This window comes from Coloeus monedula, assembly GCF_965178545.1.
Source record: "Coloeus monedula genome assembly, chromosome: 8".
Classification (NCBI taxonomy): Eukaryota; Metazoa; Chordata; class Aves; order Passeriformes; family Corvidae; genus Coloeus; species Coloeus monedula.
This window is the reverse complement of record NC_138788.1, coordinates 20282612-20306116: the sequence shown is the minus strand read 5'-3', so window position 1 is coordinate 20306116 and position 23505 is coordinate 20282612. Positions and strand designations below refer to the sequence as shown.

Below are 23505 nucleotides of genomic sequence, written 5' to 3'. Positions count from 1 at the left end.
GAGCAAAACCCGATCAAACGAGCCCGGGCGCCCGGGTCACCGGCCCGGCCCGCGCTGCCTGCCCGCTGCCCTCCTGTGGGCAGAAGCGCTGACCCCACACAAACCTCTCTCCAGCTTGGGACCTGACAGGCCTGCCCGGTGTGTGACAGCCACAAGAGCGGCTCAGGCCGATCGGGAAAACCTGTTTGGTTTAAAACAGGAGGCTGCGGCCCCGGGAGGCGACTCTGCAGAGGCGGCCCGCAAGTCCCCGCCGCGCCCGGCCCCCGCCGCAGAGGCTGGAGGAGCAGGGAAGGGGCGCTGGAAAGACGCAGCCCCACATTCCCCAGGGTGTTTCTGCCCAGCACTGACCGTGGTAGAAGCCAGCCGAGTCCTTGCTTTTGCATACGCTCACCTAGCCTTAAAATGTGCCCCCTCGCCGGGCCCTTTGGAGGAGGCAGATGAGCCGCTCGGCCATCTCTCTTTGCAGAATCAGAGGATATGTTAGAGATCAGAGAAGGGCAATGCACATTATCGGGAAATAGTGGGGTTTTTTCTCGTCAGTGCCTTACTTTGCTTTGGAGACTCCCTTGAAGTTTGCCGCGTTATTTTACGATACAGTGTGATATTCACGAGGCACCGAGAGAATCTGATGCTATCAGCATTTTTATTTCGTTTTGAAAGGCCGCGGTGTGTGCGGAGAAGGACGGCTGCCTCGGGCAGGGGGTGGTGAGGGCTCCCGGGGACCACACGGGCTGCGGACACTAGTGGGCACCGGCGAGGCCGAAGCCCGGCGGCGCGGGAGGAAGCGGAGGATTCCTGCTGCTCAGCAGCCGCTTGCTCATTTTTTGTGAATGTCGCCAGGGAGGATGTGGGTTTCTTCTATTTCTCCATGATCTAAGTAATCGCTGGGTCTCAACTGGCCAGTGCTCAAAAACCTTTCAAGTGGTGAGCTCAAGCAGTGCGTTCAGCTTTTAGCTGTGCATAGTTAAACCAGGCAAGCGGCTGAAAACCGGTGGACCCTCTAATCTTTCCTTGATAAGTCCCCGACCGCCGCCGCGGTTGGATGTGTCTTAACTCGGTCCAGCACAGAAACAGGCAACTGAAATCGAGATGCTTTCCCCGAAGTGCAAACTGTATGTCAGACTTGCGGGCGGCAGCCTACACCGCACAGAGCACGCCACGGCTGCTGGAGGGGGCCGGGGTCCGGCGGGGAAGGGGCTTTGCGCGGAGGGGCGGGCGCGCCGCGGGCACGCGTGTCCTCGCCGTGCGCAGAGGGAAAGGGCCCGGGGGCTGCAAGGAGCATCCCAGCATTTCCCAGCAGAGCCGCGCACTCAGGGCGGAGCGGGCAGGGCCCAGGGCACCGCTGGCGTCCCCCGTGGGCAAACAACGCACACGTCCCACGCCGCGGCCCTTCCCGCGTCGCGCCGCAGGGCAGAGGGCCGAGCCCGCCCGGGTGGGCCGTGCCCCCCGCGGGTTCCACCTTTGTCGGGGGCAGGAGGTGTCACTTTTTGCTGCTGGCACGTAGAAGCGGCTCCCGGCTGGAGCGTTACGGCTCGGCTTCCCGGGTGAAGAAGCCCCGGCGAAGCGCTGGGTATTCGGGGGGCTGTGCCCGGTGGGGCAGCGCGCCAGCACCCCACAGGGGATGGATTCTCTCCACCTTGACTTGCGATGGAAGCCTCGCCCCGAGAGAGAAATGTCTAGCCCCAACTCTGTCATGCGAAGTGACTCTGCTCACATCTCCCCCTGTGGCTCTTTTTTTTTAATTATGGGCTGCAAAGAGTGTGGGGGAGGGGAAAGCAGCTGGAAGCCACTAATTATTCAAACTTTGGAGACAGCATCCAGATGAGCTGGGCCATCTCTTCAGGGCAGCGCTTTGTAACCTGTGTGTATCAGGCGGGAATGATTACGCTACTGTGCAAAGCCTCCATTAAGATATTTCATCATTACTCATCGCCTGCAGCATGTGTTCAGACTGCAGTGTGAGTAAACCAAGATTTCCACGAAGAGAAAGATTTTGCTGTGGCACGAGAGGGCCATGAAAACCTACCCCTACCCCCGCCCCCAAGCAATAGTGTTTTTAATTGCACTCAGCTGCAAACAGATTTTTTTTTAAGTGCTCCCTCGCGTTGTGCCCCCACCTCTGGTTTGTCACAGGTTTTTGCCATGACGCCCATCTCCTACAGCAGCAACTTCTTTCTGCCTTGGGCGCTACCTCCCCTCAGCCCAAACCGCTCCCGAGCCTGCGGGAAAGAGGCTTAGCAGGACGCGCAGTGATGCTCCGGAATGTAGCTGGGCTGTCCCGGCCCCCGGGCGGCTTCCCTGCCCGCCGGCGGCGGAGTACCCTGCCCCGCTCTCCGCTGTCCTGCCCCGAGGGCAGTCCGAGAGGGAAGGAGGAAGGAACGCCCGCCCTGTGCCCCGGCGGCGCCGGGCAGCGGTCCATAACCTCGGTCCCTCGCTCGCATCAGCCTTCACCATCTCGATATCCCGGAACAGGAAAGTCCCAGTTCAGCTTGCCCCCATAAGATCCTGTCTCCCTCCTCCCGCTCCCCTCCCTCTGCCCCTTCCTGCCTTTGGCCCTTGCGAGAGGAGCCTCTTCTTTCCCTGCCGGACGGGGCTGAGGCGCTCGGGGCAGCCGCCGAGGCGGCGGGGAATGGGGACTGGGTTCTGGGGACCATCCGCCTGGGCTCAGCCCCGTGCCCGGAGCTAGCGGTCCGGCGCCCCGCGGGTAGGGCTGCCTTGAGCTCTCAGGGTTGAGCGGAGATTCTGAAGTTAGTGATTTTTTCTTTTGTTTCCTTTTTTTTTTTTCTCTCTCTACTCTCGGTGCTTCCCAAGTGCCTGTAAGATTTGCAGAGAGAGAGAGAGATTGGGGGAGGAGGAAGAATTAAGGAGAGGGAAAAGATGGCGAGTTGCTGGAGCAGTGTGGAGAAAGCGGCATTTTTGTGCTGCTTTTTGCTGGCAATGGGGAGCCTAATCTGCTGCGCCCGGCCGGAGGAGGAGGAAGAGCAAGAAGAGCAGCGCTCCTGTCATGGTGCCTTTGATCTCTACTTCGTCCTGGATAAGTAAGTGACAGTCGCATTTAAAAACGTTTATTCACCCTTCAGTGACTCCTTGCAGCAGCAGGGACGTTGTTTCTCCCGTCTTCCCGGACGACTTCTCCTGATGCCAAACATGATGTGTGGGGCTCATTCCTTATTTTTGCTCCCCAAAACTTGCCTATCTCCCAAGTGGAGCATTTAGGGGAGCAGTGTCCTTTATGCTGAGTTAGTTGCGCATGCAAACCTGGGAAATTGGATTGCTTTCAGGCTGTAGCCTGTGGGGTGTGTGGTGTGAGCTGGATTTGATGGGAATGTTGGTCAGTGCCCCCAGCATGCCTGGAGTTTTGTGTTAAGACTTGGGCTATGTGCAGAGATGTCACCTGTGGGTCTTAGCACAGGTGACATCTCTGTACCTAAAGACTAGACTGCTTGTATGGAGTGGTTGTGTTTTTACAGGTTCAGTTATAGGAACAAGGTTTTATAAAACTTATTTTTGCTCAGCTTCTTTGGAGTTGTTTAAACCTGTGTTTGAGTTACATCTGTTAAAATAGGTTGTCAAATACTTCTCTTTAATACTGTGTCAGCTGAATTCAGGTATGGCTGGGGGTGTGATTAAGCTCACCTGTGTTGGCATGTTTTAGCAAGCACTAGCAAAGCAAGTTGTAAGCTGGTGCGCCCACAGGTGTTTTTCTGGAGGTACAAATTTCTGTTTCTTCTGGTGTACTGCTCTGGCTTGTCAAAGGGTTAAAGCCAAGGATTTAACTCTAGGAGTAAATTGTTAGCATCCCACAGTGTGATGGCTGTGTTACCTAATACATCCTGCATTACCTAGGTGGCAGGGTATTATGAAAGATGGATGACTTCTTTGTGATTCTTGCCCACAAGCCAGGTATGAAGTCTGCATTGTTCTATTTCCCAGTTGGGAGAACTGATCAATCCATAAGGCCCTCTGCACAGCCTGCAAGAGGTAAAAAGTCACTATTACTCAGGATGTATATTTCTGTATTCAAGAAGGTAAGAAGTTATCATTAAGTAGTGATTCTGGTTTTAGAGGAAAAGAAGCTGAAGATCAAAGGCATTCTGCCTTTCTAAAAGATACACTAATACACCATGTGGTCATTGTTTTGTTTTTCTTTTGCTTGAACTTGTTCCTGAAGTAACCTTTTGTCCAGAAAGGACACTGTGGGGGGCTGGTGTTCTCAAATTCATTCCTGCCAGGCTTCCTAGAAGTGACTGGCACTGTCATTCTGCCCAGTTCCCACACTGAATTCTCTGTAGCAATGAATGTTGCTGATAGCAGTATGGGTTCTCTATCTTCTATAGTACAATTTCTTCGTTACAGTGACATTGAGTACCCCTAGCAATCTCCACACTGTGCCCCTGTGCTACTTTTCATCTATAATTCAGAAAGCACTTTCCTGACTGTGCTGTTACCATTCATATTGTATTTGAGGAAATAAAAGCAGAGAAGAGAGCAATTTGCTCAGAGACACTGATCTTCAAACAGTAGGAAGTCGATCATGTAAGCAAGTTCCTCTCTAGTACTCCGGACCTGAAATAATGTATTTTAGCAAGCCACAGGTCTTTCTTTTTGTTTCAGATGCTGTCCACTCACTACACTTGGCTACTGGAAACTGGATATGATCATGGTTGAAGTAAAAAAGTCATGCATTTGGGTCCAATGGAAAAATCCTCTTTAGCTTCAGTTGCAAACTCAGTCCTTATGAGCTTTGAGAGTTATACCAAAGAGTTCCTCTGTGGTAAAAAGCTGTGTTAAGAGTTACTTGGGCCCCTCAGTGGTTTTAGACTCTATCCCTGCTCCTAGCAAGTACATAGCATTGTGGTGGCAAAGCTGCTTTTGGTCTCAATGAGATTGCATTACAATCCATAGGGGTAACGTTAGAGTGCCAGATCTTGGGAACCATAGGTCCTGTGCTGGCTGAGGGTGTATTTATCCCAGCTGTATTCTGTGACATCTGGCGCAACACAAGGAGCTTTATGGAGGCAGGGAGGACTGACTGAGTGGATAGACCCTGGATTTTGGGACAGTCCATCAGAAAGGAACTAGATAGTGTTGAGAATTCATTAATGTTGAGAAGGGTAAGGGTATTTCAGGTAGAGAGAAGGCAGGAAGCCAGTCAGAAGCATCTGGTAAATCTGTAAATGCAGTGGACAATTTTTTTTTTACAATTGGATCCATGCTGACATATATCTGTAAAGAATTCTGTCTCTAATTTTAGATGGGAGAAACCCCAGAAAAACCCAGCCATATACACCACAAAATATCCCCCTACGGCTTGGGGATTGCCTCCCTTTGTTGGTGCCCTGCCAGTCTGGAGTTAGATGCATTCAGCCTTAGTTAGCTGTCTAACACTGGGATTGAAGTATTGGTTCTGTGAAAACACTGGGCTTTAATCCTCTGACCCTGTAGTGAGCTGAATGACAGGTCCTGTCTATAAAGTCAGCCTGGTTGAACCAAAAAGACTTTAAGTCTGCTTTGCTTCCCAATAGAAAGATGTAATCATACATCAGTAGGAGGCAATTTGGAAGAAGACAACAAACCTTTCTCCTCATGCTGTGTATGTTACTGCAATGACTTTGTTGGGGCATGATTTTTCCTTTTCCTTCTGCCTGGAAAAGTCTCTGGGGATTTAATCCTGCAGGCAACAATCATCAGATGGAAAAGATCATCTTCTGGTGAAGTTATTGGTGTAATACCTATGCTACCAATTAGAAAAAAGAAAATTGCTGTTTCCTTACCATTTTTCTCTGCCTGGAGTTGATTGCAGTCCTCCATGTTAACTCCATAGGACAGGCAAGATCAGAGCAGTGCTACTAAAACTTAGATGTCCCAAAAAGCTGGCATAATGAAAGGGAAAAGCAGCATGTGTGGGAGGGAGAGCAGCCTCATCCTCCTTAGGATTGTCTGACTGTGCCAGAGCTACATTAGGACTTGTTTGTCTCTGGGGATGCTTGAATGAGGAAATCTCTTGAAGCTGGAAGAACAGGACATATGCTGGCTGCAGAGGCAGCTGCCTAGAGTCTGCAGTCTTGCGCTGTCTCTACCTTGTGCTTTTTGAGTTATGCAGGCTTGAGCTTGTTTGGAGGTGTAGTGGAAGACTTTAAAGTATCATATTGAAGCAGCAAAGATTCTTCTGTTTGCAACTAAGTCACTCTCTGATGAGGTAAGGCAGTATACATTGGAGTTGGCACACCTACCTCTCCTACGGCATGTAGTAAGATCAAGTCACTTGTGATAGCAAAGATCTCATTTTTACCTTTAAACCACATAAAAAGCTCTTAAGCCAGACATAATTGATTGTTGAGTAGTTCTTATTTCCTTTGGTTGCTTCATGTGCTTATCCTGGTGCACAAAGAACTTGTTTCAGTCCCATCCCAAACTGTGGAGGACAGGCCCTGTTAGGGATTTGACTACTTGACCATCAGGTCTTATAGTGAAATATTTGTGCTTGAGAATGTAAATAACTCCCTTTCATCCTGCCTTGCTGTTAACATCCAGCTGTTGTTTGTAATCATATTGAATTGCACTTGAAGAGAAGAAAGGATGACTGACCTCTGGTGTTTCCTAATTATAATAGTGCCTGGTAGCATCATTATGATTGTTTATTAATGCAACAAATAGAAACCCTTTTAAAGCAAGGACTTATACTTAGCATAAATATCTGCTGCTGGCAATGCTTGACATGACAGGTCTGAGCTCCACAGCTGTCTGTGTTGCGATTTACCAAATATGAAGTAGTTTCTTGATTATTTTTGACTGTGAGGTAGAGAATAGTATTTTCTTATTTTTCCTATTTGGGATGTTTGCTAAAAGTTGTTTGGATTTTGAGGAAAAATGAGCTGCACAGGCTTGGGAAAATGTTTCCTTTTTCTACAGTGCAGATTACAGCAGCAGAAATATATTGATAGTGTTGGCTGGTTTTCTTGGATTATAACTGTTATGTTCAGGTGTTTGGCTTAACTACATTTTCTCCACTCCCCGTTTTCCCCCTGAACTTCTGTATAGTCCCTCTTTGTCTCTTTGGGCCCACAAATGTATTGCCTTTCACATCAGTTTTACTTTGTCTCCTGTGCTCCCAAGAGCTTCTGTGTCACCAGCAACTTTGGTAAAGACATCAGTACAATGTGCCCAATCTCTCACTTGTAATCCATTTTGCAGCTGCCTCTCTTTAAATTTAGTAAGCCTTGCTCCAGAGGTGAATGTCGCTGGTGGGGAGCTGATGGGGAAGAGCACAACCTCTTATTAGGTGGGATTTAGCTACCCTGTCCAATATCCTTCCTGATTTTGTTTTTTGAGTCTGTGCATCCCTTTTCAACTTGCCCTTGAAAGGGCAGTTTTGTGGGTGTGGGAAGTGTCAGGAGGGAAACAGGTTGATCCTTCCTGATTTGCCAAAAGCTTTCAGAACAAAAGCTGCTTTTTGAGGTCACCTTCTATAATTTTAAGGCAACTAGAGGGAATTGCTGATCTCCACATATCTTGTTTTTTGCACAATATCCCATATTTAAAGCAAACAAAGAGCATTTGGTAAACACATTATTTGCTTCCCTCCCCACCCCCCCCCCAGATTTCCTTGCCAATGGTTTGAATGAATTTAGCACTCATGAGTTACAAGTATTAGTGAGAGCAAAATTTTTTTGCCTTAGGGTCTCACTGTGCCCCTCTGCTTCTTTTCCTGCCTGACATAGTCCCTGCCTAAGATCGTTAGGATGGAGCTGGACCTATAGGAACTTCTCCAGCTTCTCTCTCCATGCTATCTCAGCCCACTGCCACTCTGTGTGCTGGTTTTGCACAGTGTGTGGGAAGGGGATGAGTGGCTAAACAACATTGTTGTGGTTGGAAATCAAACTGCTGGCAAAAATAGGTGTCTGCACACATGTTCTATCACCTACATTAATTACATTTGCAAAGTTTGTATCAACTGACTTTTAAACCACTGCTGTTTCCACTAAACCACTGTTTCCTCTAAGTAAGAACATCTACCTCCTGCAGCCAGACTTCAGATAAGATATAGAACCTGATGCATGTCAGCTGAGAGGAGTTGCTGTCTGAACAAAAGTATCAGCTTTGTTCCTTTGATAACATTGATTTCTGTGTGCGTATTTAAAAGTGCTTTCTGACTTCCCTCACTTATAACTTGACCACATGGTCTACCATGACACCTCTCATAATCTCCAACTCCTGTAAGCAGTATTTTTTTTTTACTGTTTTCGAAACATAATCTGTTGGTATTTTGCCTTTGTATCTTTCTTTGTTGTGGTTATATTGCAGCCAGTGCTATGATTTGTTTACAACCAGGTATAATTGCTTGGAATGTTTCAAAGCAAATTTTTATTCTGTCTCATACATACCTATGTTATTTGAACCAGGTTTTATTTGTTTGTATTTTGTCTGATATTTTTCTGCCAGATTTGGCTTCTTTCAGGAAAAAAGAAATATTCAGGAAAACCAATTCTCCTTCCTTCAGTCCAAGAGAAAAATTCTTTATGAAACACAAGGCAAAGCTAATGGGTAATGATTATTTGACAGAAAACATGTACAGTTAACGGGAAGAAAAAGCCATGGCAGCTTGTCATTTGCAGTCTATTTATGCATGTAACTAAATCTGATTTATTTGGGGCTTGAGCCAAGGAAGTAAACCGTAAGATTCCCACAGACCTAGGATTATTATTCGTGTGTTCAGTGATTAAGAATTTCCTTACTTTTGTCTGGGTTTGCAGGCCAAATTCACTGTTCTAAACTGTGAATTTGTATGAGGTGTAGTAGGATTGAATCTTCTAACCTCAAATGGAGAAATTAATTGACTCCTGTGAGCTATTAACAGCTCAAGAGTTATATATCCCTGCTTCTGCCTATCATTTGCACCTTGTTAAGAGTGTTGCAGCATGGCTGGGATTGTGTGCCCTGCTTTGCTCCCTGTGTTGTGCTGCAGAATACCAGGATGCTCAGAGTGGGTCTTCTTGCCCTGATGCTGCTCAGAGCATCCCTGGAGCTTTACAGGGAGATCTGAAGTGGTTGAATGCAGTGTGAGCATCGCTTCTGAATTTCACTTTGTGCCCTATTGTTGGTGAGGGACTTAGCAAGAACTATAGTATAGCACCGAGTGGACAGGATTTGTGAATGAAATGGACGACTATAGGATCAGAGGGCAGTGTTTTTTGTCTGAGGCATGATTTCAGAGAAATCTGTAATATTGCTGCAGACTTTATTCGTAGGACAAAAGCTAACTATGACATTAATGGGTTTGGTCATGAAACTTTTGGATTCATGTACTTTGGGTCATATGCTCGAATGCTGGCCTAGGATTAAAGCCCAGTTTGCAGTCACTTCTCTCCATCTTCCCCTCCCCATTCCAGCCCTTGTCTTGTCCATTAATGTTACAAGTACTCTGAAACAAGGGCTGTCTCAGAATGGCTCTCTGCCCGTGTTTCTAATTGTCTCTGGAGCAGATGATAGAAACTAGTCCTTTCTTGCCTGGGTGCATCACCCAGTCAAGGTCCCTTCCATACTTGCTATATGCATTGTTTGGGAGAGGAGGACTCTTGTCGTTTTGAATGCTCTGGTAGCTCAGAAGGGAGCAGAGGGGTGGATGAACACTCGGGCATGTCTGAAACCACAACAGACTAGATGCCCCAGGGTTTGCTTTTATTGCAGAGCCATTATTAGCCATGTGCAAGAATTCTGTTGTCTACAATGTGGCTGTGACCACAAAGAGCCCTCCAAATAACAATAGTGTCACATTTGTGAGCAATGGGCCATGTACAGGGCCACTGTTAGCTCAAGGGGGTAGAGACTTACAGGGACCTACAAACTTAAGAGGTCTTATACTCTCCTGACACCATATTCAGACTAAACCCAGCATCAGTAATAATGTTTCTTTTACTTGCTCCAGGATGTCTGGAATTGCTGCCTTCAGCTAATCTGTAATTGAGGAAAATGGGCATGGGGGGTATGTGTATGTGGAACAGGACAAGGGGCAGCTCTGTGCTTTCAAGGGGTTTCACTCGGTCAGTTTCAGCAGGGATGAAAGGCTTTGGGTCCTGCTGCCTTCTCTGTGTACATACAGTAATAAAAATATTTACTGTTTGGGTAGTGTTGGGGTTTTAACTTTCACTGCAAAGCTGCATGGCTGCTGTACATTGTACTGGGTTGATCCATGTGGGCTCCTGACAGTGAATTCAGTGGTAGCTGTGATTCATGTGTGCTCTAGGACAGACACAACTGTCCCTCCTGCTATTTGCCTGCTGAACTGACTGGGCTGAAAGTGGTACCCCTTATGCCAGGGTTGTGCTGCTTCGTTTCTCTGGGCTCCAGCTCCCATTGCTGCTGGGAGCACGTAAGGAGAGAAAGTTTCCAATTTATCTTGCCCTTTGTCTTCACAAACATCAGTGAAATACTTCAGACTGGATAGGCACAATTCTAACATGCTCATGGTTTTTATGCTGACGCAGAGCTCTGCTAAACCAGAAGGAATCACTCCAAAATTGGCAGGAGTGGAATCATGCCTTGGAATCACATCACTTCCTTCCACCCCCAGAAATACTCACTGACCTCCTCTTTTCCCTTCCTATCAAGCAGTAGCAATGTAGAATTAAGGAAAAGAGCAGCAGCAGGAGCTGCAGCAGCAGCTGCTCCTCCGAGCCCAGTCCTGATGAGGCTGGGAGGACATTCTTTCCTGTGTTGTGGTTTGCTGACTTTTCTCTTTGTCTTGTGTGTAATGGGAACACAGCTCATGGAGCAGGGAGCACGCTCAAGGCAAATGGCTTCTATGGGGTTTTTTTTAGCTTCACTTGGGCTGAATTCTGGTCCCAATAGCATAAGTATAAACCTGGAGAAATTTTGCTACTTCTCTGGTCCCACTCCAGGTTTACCCCAGTGAAAGCAGCAGCAGAAACATGCTCTGAGATGCTTTCTGGAACATTCCAGCTGCCCACAGCAACTGTGTATTTTCCTTCACTGTGAGAATTATGGCACCTCTGAGGGCTGATGCTTCACCATCCCACTTGACTGCAAAAGGTACACAAACTGCTTGTCAGCTGTGGGTCACCATCCACAGAGGTCTTGTGATGCCTCACTACTTTGCAGAGAACATTAGGCTGGCTGGGCTTCTTCAGCAGGGAAAGTGCAGGGAGGAAGGCCAGGGCCTGGCAGGGTAGTGGCAGCCTTTGATTGATGTGAGGGGCTGAACCAGGTAGGTGATGGCTGAAAGCAGGAAATCTCCAAGGCGTGAGCCTGAAAGATGGATCTGACTGCAACACAGGCTTTCTTTTTTTGCAGACAGCCACGGTGCTGGCTCAGTGGACCTACTGGTACAAACCTCCACAACAGGATACATAAGTGACATAGACCCTGTCTGTGTCACTTCCCCACAGCTAGTCCCAGATGCTGATGGGGGTGGCCCAGTGTGTGTCCCACCCCACTGCTTTTTCTGCACAGTGATGATCTTTGAGGTGCTACATTTTTTTCTCCTAGTCTGATCCAGCCACAAAGGGCAACAAGTTAGTTTATGCTGACAGAAGCGGTGATTTTGCAGTGTGAAAGGTAAGATTCCAAAGGCAGGGGAATGGCTCAGGATTTTCAATAGCGCAGGGCAGTTCTGTTTGTCAGTGGTGGAACTTGTATTTGACGACATAGTGTATCATATAGCAAATATTTTAGTGTTGTAATTTTTTGTTTAGTCTGCCATCAAAGCTGCCATTGCTGGAGGTATGAGGTCAGGCCTCTGGGGCAACAGAAACTATCAGGCCAAACCCAAGAAGCCTCCAAAGCATATATGCACACACAAACACACACAAAATGGCCAAAAATGTCCTTCACAAATAGGGATATTTAGAGGGAAGCTTGGGTGGGAGGGAGGGGAAATCAGTGTCTCGGTTTTGAAAGACAGGTGTCTGCTAAGGAAGGCAGAAGCCCCCCTTGAAGTGGCAGATATAACCCTTTTTCCCTCCAAGTTATTATATTTTGAAATCAAGGGCCTTCAGGCAGAGATGTGGGAAATAGGAATAACAGTTCTTTACTATATATATATATATATATATGTATATGTATATAACCAGTCAAACAAAAACAACAACAACTATGACAGTAACAGCACACACAAACCCAGTGCCAGCCTTCTCGGCTGTCAGGCTATTTCCCCTCGGGTGCAGTTCCGCTCGCAGCCGGCAGGGGCGCTGGCGGCTCCCGGTGAGCAGGGCAGGTGCGATGGTTCCCCCGCGGCTGCAGGGGGCGCTCCGGAGCGAGCTCGGGAAACACGCGGGCAATGGCGGCCTGGGATCCCGGGAAGGGAAGGAACAAAGGCTTCACAAACCGCTGGGCAGCCGATCCCGGACTCTCAGGAGCAGCAGGCTGGGAACGGCAGGCGGGAGCAGCAGGCTGGAAACGGCAGGCAGGAGCGGCAGGGACGAACGCAAATCCCGGGTGGCAGGCGAGATGTATCCAGATGGGAGAACCCCACGGGTGCCCAGGCAGGCAGGGCGAGCAGGGCTGCAGCGTAGCGAAAAACTCGAAGCAGCAGCAGTGGGGCAGGGCAGCCACAGCTCGGCCTCCAGCAGGGCAGGGAAAGCGGCTTTTGGGGTCCCGGCGTTGTTTCCAGCAGGAAGAGAAGAACGGCCAAAAAAAGAAGAAGCAGCAGCTCCTTTCTCTGCAGCTTCTCTCTCCGGACGCTCAGAGCGAACTGCCCCCACACCCAGGTGTAGACAAAAAAGTAGCCAGGCCCGCCCCACTCCCTTTTTGTCTTTCTTAAGTACAGCTATTTGTCCCCTAGCAACATGCATATGGGAGAAAATTCCTTTAACAGAAAAAAAACCTAAGACTAAACTAAAACCCCAACATTATCCACCCCGAATTTTTTCCCATACTAACATGTTACATGAAACTTAACTTTTTTCTTAACCATATAAATCTATGCATTACCCAAATTATACACAAATATACATGCTGATAATGATACAAGTACAGAGTCATGGGTAGTTCACCCTAAAACAAGGTCCCCTTGAGGTAAGCATCGGGTCTCTCCATCCTTTTGCATCACCCACCAGGTGCAACCTGGTCCCTGAGCAAAAACGACCCCACGGATGGGTTTGTCTTTGCTCAAGGCAGACTTTACCCAAACAGTTTTTCCAAGCATACCTCTCATGTGCCCCACTGGAACCTTATCTCCGTCTGTTGTTTGTAGGGGTTCGGATTGGGCAGGGCCTGCTCGGCTGGTGGAGCCTCGGGTGTTAACTAACCAGGTGGCTCTTGCTAAATGCATCTCCCAGTTTTTGAAAGTCCCCCCACCCAGTGCCTTCAAGGTGGTTTTAAGCAATCCATTACACCGCTCAACCTTCCCAGCTGCTGGTGCATGGTAAGGGATGTGGTACACCCACTCTATGCCATGTTCTCTAGCCCAGGTGTTTATAAGGCTGTTCTTGAAATGAGTCCCATTGTCAGACTCGATTCTCTCAGGGGTGCCATGCCTCCAAAGGACTTGCTTTTCCAGGCCCAGGATGGTGTTCCGGGCAGTAGCGTGAGGCACAGGGTAGGTCTCCAGCCATCCAGTGGTGGCTTCTACCATTGTGAGCACATAGCGCTTGCCTTGGCGGGTTTGAGGCAGTGTGATGTAATCAATCTGCCAGGCCTCCCCATACTTGTATTTGGACCATCGCCCACCGTACCACAGAGGCTTCACCCGCTTGGCCTGCTTGATCGCAGCGCATGTCTCACAATCATGGATAACCTGGGAGATACTGTCCATGGTTAGATCCACCCCTCGGTCTCGTGCCCACTTATAGGTGGCATCTCTGCCCTGATGACCTGAGGCATCATGGGCCCATCGAGCTAGGAACAGTTCTCCTTTATGTTGCCAATCTAAGTCTATCTGGGACACCTCTATTTTCGCAGCCTGATCTACCTGTTTGTTGTTACGATGTTCTTCATTAGCCCGGCTCTTGGGGATGTGAGCATCTACATGACGGACCTTCACGGATAGCTTCTCTACCCGAGTGGCAATGTCTTTCCACTCTTCAGCAGCCCAGATTGGTTTTCCTCTGCGCTGCCAGTTTGCCTTATTCCACCTTTCTAGCCAACCCCACAGAGCATTGGCTACCATCCATGAATCAGTGTAGAGGTAGAGCTTTGGCCACTTCTCTCTTTCAGCTATGTCCAGAGCTAATTGAACAGCTTTGAGCTCAGCAAATTGGCTCGATCCACCTTCTCCTTCAGTAGCCTGTGCAACTTGTCGTGTGGGGCTCCATACAGCGGCTTTCCATTTCCGGCTAGCGCCTACAATTCGGCAGGAACCATCAGTGAAGAGGGCGTATTGTCTTTCACTCTCTGGTAGCTCGTTATATGGTGGGGCTTCTTCAGCACGTGTCACCTGCTCCTCTTCTTCTTCAGAAGATAACCCAAAAGTCTCACCTTCCGGCCAGTTCGTAATTATTTCCAAGATCCCAGGGCGACTTGGGTTTCCAATTCGAGCGCGCTGCGTGATGAGGGCAATCCATTTGCTCCAAGTAGCATCGGTGGCGTGATGCGTGGAGGGAACCTTTCCTTTGAACATCCACCCCAGCACCGGTAGTCGGGGTGCCAGGAGGAGTTGTGCCTCTGTGCCAATTACTTCTGAGGCAGCCTGGACTCCTTCATAAGCTGCCAGGATTTCCTTCTCTGTGGGAGTGTAGTTGGCTTCAGACCCTCTGTAGCTTCGGCTCCAGAATCCCAGTGGTCGGCCCCGAGTCTCACCAGGCACCTTCTGCCAAAGGCTCCAGGACAGACCATTGTTCCCGGCTGCAGAGTAGAGCACGTTCTTCACCTCTGGTCCTGTCCTGACTGGGCCAAGGGCTACGGCATGAGCAATTTCCTGTTTGATCTGGGCGAAGGCTTGCTGCTGTTCAGGGCCCCAGTGGAAATCGTTCTTCTTGCGGGTAACCAGGTAGAGAGGACTCACGATCTGGCTGTACTCGGGAATGTGCATCCTCCAGAAACCTATAGCGCCTAGGAAAGCTTGTGTTTCCTTCTTGTTGGTCGGTGGAGACATTGCTGTGATCTTATTGATGACCTCAGTAGGAATCTGACGCCGTCCATCTTGCCACTTTACTCCCAGGAACTGGATCTCTCGGGCAGGTCCCTTGACCTTGCTCTTCTTGATGGCAAAACCAGCTTGCAGGAGAATTTGAATTATTCTCTCTCCTTTCTCAAACACTTCGGTCGCGGTGTTCCCCCACACAATGATGTCATCAATGTACTGCAGATGTTCTGGAGCCCCACCCTTTTCTAGTGCAGTCTGGATCAGTCCATGACAGATGGTGGGACTGTGCTTCCACCCCTGGGGCAGTCGGTTCCAGGTGTACTGCACGCCCCTCCATGTGAAGGCAAACTGAGGCCTGCACTCTGCTGCCAGAGGAATAGAGAAGAATGCATTGGCAATGTCAATAGTGGCGTACCACTTTGCTGCTTTGGACTCCAGCTCGTACTGGAGCTCCAACATGTCCGGCACGGCAGCGCTCAGCGGTGGAGTCACTTCATTCAGGGCACGATAGTCCACAGTCAGTCTCCATTCCCCATCAGACTTGCGCACAGGCCAGATGGGGCTGTTGAAGGGTGAGTGGGTCTTGCTGACCACCCCTTGGCTCTCCAGCTCGCGGATCATCTTGTGGATGGGGATCACAGCATCTCGATTTGTCCGATACTGCCGGCGGTGCACTGTCGAGGTGGCAATTGGCACTCGTTGCTCTTCCACTTTCAGGAGCCCAACTGCAGAAGGATTCTCAGATAGTCCAGACAGGGTGTTCAATTGCCTAATGCCCTCTGCCTCCACAGCAGCAATACCAAATGCCCACCTGAGTCCTTTTGGGTCTTTGTAATAGCCATTCCGGAGGAAGTCTATGCCCAGAATACACGGGGCCTCTGGGCCGGTCACAATCGGATGCTTTTGCCACTCCTTCCCAGTCAGGCTCACCTCAGCTTCCAAAAGGGTCAACTGCTGTGATCCCCCGGTCACCCCAGCGATGGATACAGGTTCTGCCCCCACATGTCCCGATGGCATTAAAGTACACTGTGCCCCAGTATCAACCAATGCATCATATTTTTGTGGCTCTGATGTGCCAGGCCATCGGATCCACACCGTCCAGAAAACTCGGTTCTCCCGTGCCTCTTCCTGGCTAGAGGCAGGGCCCCTCTAGCCCTGGTTATCATTCTTTCCCTGGGTGTACATGCTCGAGGTACCTTCAAGGGGATCCGACATATCATCCTCCCTTCTGAAATACCTGGCAGCTCGGTCACGGGAGGCTGAGGCTACCTTCACCTTAGCGGAACCCCCTCGGTTAGTGCCTCCCTCCTTGAGTTCACGCACCCGCGCTGCCAGGACAGAGGTGGGTTTCCCATCCCACCTTCTCATGTCTTCCCCATGCTCACACAGGAAAAACCACAGCTCAGCTCGTGGGGTGTACCCTCTCTCTCTAGCAGGGGGACGACGGGCTCTGACTTGGGGGCCTGTGACTCGCACTGGTGCCACACTGACCCTCCTCATCTCCTCCCTCATCTCCTCCCTCATCTCCTCCCTCATTTCCTTCCTCATCTCCTTCATCTCCTCTTTGAGGTCCTGGACCACAGCAGAGACATGAGCTTTCAGCGGGCCATTGATCATGCTGTCATAATGCCTGAGCTTGCTGGCAACAGAGCCCACGGTTTCTCGGGTATTGTCAGCATCAATCGTTGCAATGAAGGTGGTGTATTGCGATGGCCCCAGCCTTGCCAGGTTCCACATCATCTGTCCTGTGCACCTGACCTTATCGGGGTCATTATCATGCTGTCCATCCCTCCCAAAGAGTACCTCTAATATTGCCACCTCTCTTAGCTGTTGAATCCCTTGCTCGAGTGTCTTCCACTGCATTCTATGATGGTACTCCTGCATTCTTTCTTTGTGAATGAACCTTTCTCTCACACTCATTAAGAGCCGCTCCCAGAGAGAAAGGGGCCCTGGCTCCCTCACAAATACCTGGTCCACACCTGGGTCCTGGGTCAATGATCCCAGATACCTTGCCTCACCACTATCCAGTTGCACACTTGTGCCCATAAGGTCCCAAACCCGAAGCAGCCAGGTGGTATAAGGCTCACGCCCCCTTCGCGCAATGTCGTTTCGCATAGTGCGGAGACTGTCGTACGACAGGGACTCAGTGATGATTTCTGGCTCTGGCTCTCCTGCTGGTTGTGAGGGCCCTGGTTGTCCATCATCATTAACTGGTCGTACTGATTTGGTCTTACACTTCCTCCTTTGCACAGGGGCGACTGCTGCTGGCTGTGGTTGTCCTTGTGGTTCAGCTGAAGCCTGGACGGTTGTAACATCCGTGGGTTCTACTGCTGTACCATCGGACTCACCCTCTTTGGGGCAGGGAGAGGGCTTTTCACTAGCTGAGGAGGTGTATTCCCTTAGCAATTGGCATATCTCCTGGCGCACCTGGCCCATCTCCTGGCACATCTCCTTGCGCACCTGGCCCATCTCCTGGCACATCTCCTTGCGCACCTGGCCCATCTCCTGGCACATCTCCTGGCGCACCTGGCCCATCTCCTGGCATATCCCCTGGCGCACCTGACCCATCTCTTGGCACATCTCTTGCATCCCTTTTGCCAGTACCCCCACCCAGTTTGGGTAGTCCATTTCTGAGGTGGACTGTTGGGCGGTATCAGTCTGTGGGGCGGGGTCTCTAGTGTCTGGGGCTACGTCAGTCTCTGGGGTAGGATCTCTAGTGTCTGGGGCCGTGCCAGGTTCTGGGGCAGGATAGGGCTCTGGGGTAGGATCTCTTGTGTCTGGGGCCATGTCAGGTTCTGGGGCAGGATCTCTAGTCTCTGGGGCTGGTGTCCGGGTAGATATCCAAGCCAATCTCAACTTATCCTTGAGTGCTAAATAGAGTAGGCCTATCAGCAGCAGATGGTTAATATTCAGAGGGAATTTAAACCCTTCGAAAATTGATGGGGTGGGCCCGAAGAACTGGTTGAGGGGTTGGGGGAAAACTTCCCCTGGTGTCATTTCCTCACAGAAGGTACCATTGTTAACATAACCCCAAAAACATGTGCTCAGTGTGTGATAGCCGTTTATCCATGTGCCCACATTCCGGAGGAAGCTAAAAACCCATGAATTCCTCACCTTCTCAACCCATAACGCAAGCTGGATAACAGCAATGGTAGCCTTAGTCAGAGGACCCAGATTCAAGTAAGGAGCTGCAAAGGGGAAGAATATAGCTACGGCCACATGCCACCCGAACCAGGGTAAACTAGACCACATAGTGCAGCCTAACAAGGTTCCTATATCTGGCACACAAAATAAAGTTCCAAGAACTGTTATTCCTTTTTTTTTTTCACCTCTCTCTCTTAATGCCCTCAGGCCCCACGTTGGGCGCCAAGATCTGTCTCGGTTTTGAAAGACAGGTGTCTGCTAAGGAAGGCAGAAGCCCCCCTTGAAGTGGCAGATATAACCCTTTTTCCCTCCAAGTTATTATATTTTGAAATCAAGGGCCTTCAGGCAGAGATGTGGGAAATAGGAATAACAGTTCTTTACTATATATATATATATATATATGTATATGTATATAACCAGTCAAACAAAAACAACAACAACTATGACAGTAACAGCACACACAAACCCAGTGCCAGCCTTCTCGGCTGTCAGGCTATTTCCCCTCGGGTGCAGTTCCGCTCGCAGCCGGCAGGGGCGCTGGCGGCTCCCGGTGAGCAGGGCAGGTGCGATGGTTCCCCCGCGGCTGCAGGGGGCGCTCCGGAGCGAGCTCGGGAAACACGCGGGCAATGGCGGCCTGGGATCCCGGGAAGGGAAGGAACAAAGGCTTCACAAACCGCTGGGCAGCCGATCCCGGACTCTCAGGAGCAGCAGGCTGGGAACGGCAGGCGGGAGCAGCAGGCTGGAAACGGCAGGCAGGAGCGGCAGGGACGAACGCAAATCCCGGGTGGCAGGCGAGATGTATCCAGATGGGAGAACCCCACGGGTGCCCAGGCAGGCAGGGCGAGCAGGGCTGCAGCGTAGCGAAAAACTCGAAGCAGCAGCAGTGGGGCAGGGCAGCCACAGCTCGGCCTCCAGCAGGGCAGGGAAAGCGGCTTTTGGGGTCCCGGCGTTGTTTCCAGCAGGAAGAGAAGAACGGCCAAAAAAAGAAGAAGCAGCAGCTCCTTTCTCTGCAGCTTCTCTCTCCGGACGCTCAGAGCGAACTGCCCCCACACCCAGGTGTAGACAAAAAAGTAGCCAGGCCCGCCCCACTCCCTTTTTGTCTTTCTTAAGTACAGCTATTTGTCCCCTAGCAACATGCATATGGGAGAAAATTCCTTTAACAGAAAAAAAACCTAAGACTAAACTAAAACCCCAACAATCAGGCTCTTCTATAAGCCAGGCCATTCCCACTGGCATTCATGAGGAGTTTGACATGACTGGCATTGATGGCATTTTGGCACCATTTGCAGTGGGAGAAGACACCTGGACTTGGAGGAGTATGGTGGGGAAAGTGATTCAATGCTGATCACTTCACTGGTACTCCCTCTATGGGATTTTGAAACCAACATTTTCTTGCTAGTATTTTTGTCTGGCCTTGACTTTTCCCTGTTGATAGACTGGGACACTTTTGACATTTCCCAGCTGGTAAGCAACATGTGGGTGCAGAATTCCTCTTGGGGTGAAGAACACCCACTGCTGTGCTGAAGTAACTCTGCTCTGCAGGGCTCAGTGATGTAGAGCTGGGCACTCTGAGAGCACAGTACACTCCCTGTGAGGACTAATCCATGACAGAGACCTCCCTCGTTTTTTGGGGGTGGGTGCCTATTGATTTATTACAGTCAATTCTCAGTCTTGCTGGCTGTACCCTTTCCAAGAAAAAAAAAAAAAGGGAGAAAAAAGAAGTAATTCTGGCAGTCCTAAGAAGGTACTGGAAATGCTGGTTTGTTGCAGTTCAAAAGAAAATTTGCTGCTACTTTCTTTTTTTGGATTACATCAGTGCCTCTGCAGCTGGCCACAGAAATTTGATACCTCATCTAAAATAGGTCAGTCTTTTCCAAGTAAGAGATGATGGCTATGCTGTGTGGGCAACTGACTTCACTGAAAATTTCAGGAGTTGAATTTAAGTCAGATGGCAAGCTCAGAATGAAATAGAAAGTGTTAGCTTCAGGGGGGTAAAGAATTTTTTTAGAAGTTGGGAGCTGTAGATGCATCTTGGATAGATTCAAGGAAAATCTTTGACTTCATCATGTTTTGAGATTTAGTCTGGGACTTTCATAAAAATCCTGGAGAACTATAGGTGTTGATAGGGTTAATTTGGTAATAGTGCCAGCACCTTTCATCGGTGCTGTTCACAAATTATAAGCACATTGTTGCATAGCACGTATAAACTGGGGACTACAGAGCTGTGGTTTGAGCAGTCCCTAGTGTTTTGTTGCCCTCCCTTACTGCCTGAAAATTTCTTCATTCTTTTATAACCAGTTTGTTCTGTGAATGAATCACTAGTTCTCCAGAAGAGCAGCATGAAAGCACAGGGTTACACAAGACGATTTGTTTTAGCTTATTTACTTCAGGAGATTCCTTTGGTCCTTGTCCCTTTATCTTTGCTCTTCACCACTCCACCAGCACTGCTGCAGGGCAGGCAGTGCCGTCCTGCATTGCACATGTGGGCTTCTGTGTCTGACATACAAGGGCAGGAGTGAGTGGCATAATATCACTTGGAAATCCCTTAGTAGAACTGAGGATTGTAGTATGTAATTATTTTCTCATGTTTACACAGAAAAATGCCTAACAGCAGTAAGAGGAATCCTACTGCTTTATAGTAAAGTTTCAGAACTTTGGTTTTAGTTCTGCATCTAAGCCCCTGTGATTTTGTGTGCCATTGTTTCATTTATCCAGCTGTCTTTTTATCTGCCTGAGACACCTGATAGATGAGTTCAGCAAGCAAGGAAAGCAAATGGGTCATTCTTTCACAAACACCACAGTCCTAGGGAGGGCTTTAAAAACCATTGACTTTCATGCTTTGTAGCCTTTTTAATGTATTGAAAGTGTATGGTATAGATAAATCTATAATTTACTGTAGGGTTGCTGTATGCAAGGCTCTGTTTGAGGTCTCAGTCCCATCGGAGTCCCCTGCTAAGACTTGGCAGAAAAAAGCCAGGGAGTGCCACTAATGTAGTTTTGTATCATAGAAGTGGAGCAGGAGTGTGTAAGTGTTCTGCATGTAACTAAGTTGTCCAAGTTTTCGCAAGAAATCCATAATGGAGCCAGGGTTTGACTGCCCAGAACATTCATCCAGTAAATTATCCAAGAGTACTGCCTTTCCCTTCAGAATTATTTCAAAAGCTTTCTCTTTTGAAACAAGCAGTAATTCATGGAAACATTCTCCCACGCATTCTGGGAGAATAGAAGATCAGTCAAGACTTCCTGTGTGGCTGCAAGGGCATAGCTGTGCTCTAGGAAAGTAAATATTCTGATAGCAGATAATTTAATGAAGTCCAGTGAAATTAATTAAACTTGAATAAAGTATTTATATTTAATACTATAAAAGGAACCAAAGCTAATGGAAGGGTTACTGAGCTTGTTTCAAATTTTTATGGTAAACTGTTTCAGACCTCTTACTACTTATCTGAGTCAGTGGGTTTTGTCTTCATGGCTCTTTTTACGGCTTTCAACACAACTCTGTGTAATTTGTGTCCCTAACCACCTTTGGAGTAGGCCAGGCTTAAAATTTCAAGTGGAACAAGGAACTTCACTGCAAAGGAAGATTAATGTAATCAATTATGTTTTGTATGCAGATCTGGAAGTGTCAAAAATCATTGGACTGAGATTTACTCCTTTGTGGAAAGCCTAGCTGAGAAGTTCATAAGGTAAAGTTCTTTTGAGATGATACTTCAATTTCCTGTATATAATTTTTTTGTTGTTGTTCAGTGCTTATTAGAAAATGAATTTCTGCTGAAGTAACATGTGATGTGGATCTGGCCTGTTCTTCTCTTTCAGTCCAATGTTGCGGATGTCTTTCATTGTTTTTTCTTCACGAGGCACTACGATCATGAAACTAACAGAGAACAGGCAAGTACCTCCCACAGCATTCCTCCAGAAATACCCTCTGTCCCCTCTCTCAAACAGCGAGTGGCCCCACACCCAGAATTTGGAGATCTGTCTTGGTCCTTGGTGTGGCACCAACTGAAATCCTCTCCTCCATTCCCAGCTGGAGGAGGGCTTAGAAGGTGCTTGGGTGTCCCATTTCAATTTTCTTTTCAGCTTTGTAAGAGAAAGGTAGCACTGGGCTGTCTGTTCTTTACTGTGGTATTGCACAGTGGGAGAAACTGCATTTCCAGCTGAGGATCCAGGTACATACTTGCTATCCCCAGCTCCCCAAATAAGGGCAATTTTTGTGTAAGAGATCTCAGACCCTGAACTGGTGAGCAAAGGAGTGTGTGAGGGTCCCCCAGTGCCCTTGGAAGGGACTCAAAGCCCTGACCTTTACACCAGCAGCTGCTTGTCCCCGGTGCTGGAGCAGGACCTCACCAGGCTGTGGCACCCCTCTCCTGGGCTGCCTGTAAATGGTACCCATGTAAGGATGGTTTGTAAAGCCAAGTGACAGGCTTTGTAAAAGAAAAAGCTGGAGCAAAATTTTTGTTGCCAACTTGACAACCAAATTCTCTTTCTTTAAAAAACCCCAAACTGCCACTGAAAAAAGCCCCAACACAAAAAATCCCACCCCCCAGAAAGTATTATTTTTTAAATTTATTTTGCCTTACACACACAAATCCCTGTCATTGGGGTGTTTCTAAGTATTTATTTTTTCATTTCAGCTTAAAGCCTTCACTTTCGCTGCTGCTGCTGTCTGTGTGAGAGGGCCTCAATAGTACAGGGCACCCTATAAAATAATGGGAACTTTGGAGCAGAAAGAACAACTACTCCCTCAACTTTGTACTCCAGGGTCTCATCCAAATCCAAAAATCCTGCAGGGCTCTTGCATTTCTGCTGGCTCCCTTGAGTTTTGTTTCTGGTCTCCATGTATGTTGGTGACAGAGCTCAAACTTGCTTACATTTCCCTGGGTGAATCTCCTTTTTGCAAGGTGAAAAGTAGACAGGAACCCTCCATCAATATGCTGAACATGGTATTAGAGTGCTTCCTGTCCTGAACTCCTGCTCCCTGTATGGATCACTCTGTGCCTTTTCAGCTCATTTATACCTCAGAATGGTAAAAATGGGACTTTTGCCCTATGGACATCCCCAACCCCAGTTCCTGATTTTTACCTTCATCCCATATAGCCTCCTGTATTCTCTGTAATTGTGATTGTGTCATCTAAAATACCCAGTTGCAAAATGGAGTTTAGAAAGGTTCTCACTATTCTCTTAAAAAAAGGCTGCCCCATGGCATCTGGAGCTGATGTTTGAACTGCCTGTGCCTTATCTGTTGAATATTTGTGCCTTGTGTTCCAGTAATATAATGAAAACTTCATCAAGAAGGGTCTTTTGGTGATCAGTGGTCAATT

At 48.6% G+C, this 23505-nt stretch overlaps 1 protein-coding gene across 1 annotated transcript in view; it reads left to right on the top strand.

Moving 5' to 3' along the window:
- The first annotated feature begins 2834 nt into the window (after positions 1 to 2834).
- ANTXRL (ANTXR like) overlaps positions 2835 to 23505 on the top strand; it is a 59680-nt gene continuing 39009 nt past the window's right edge. The window contains exons 1-3 of the mRNA XM_082285821.1: positions 2835 to 3038; positions 21799 to 21870; positions 22001 to 22076. Coding sequence (XP_082141947.1) covers positions 2878 to 3038; positions 21799 to 21870; positions 22001 to 22076 — 309 coding nt within the window. The 5' untranslated portion in view covers positions 2835 to 2877. The remainder of the gene's footprint in view (positions 3039 to 21798; positions 21871 to 22000; positions 22077 to 23505) is intronic.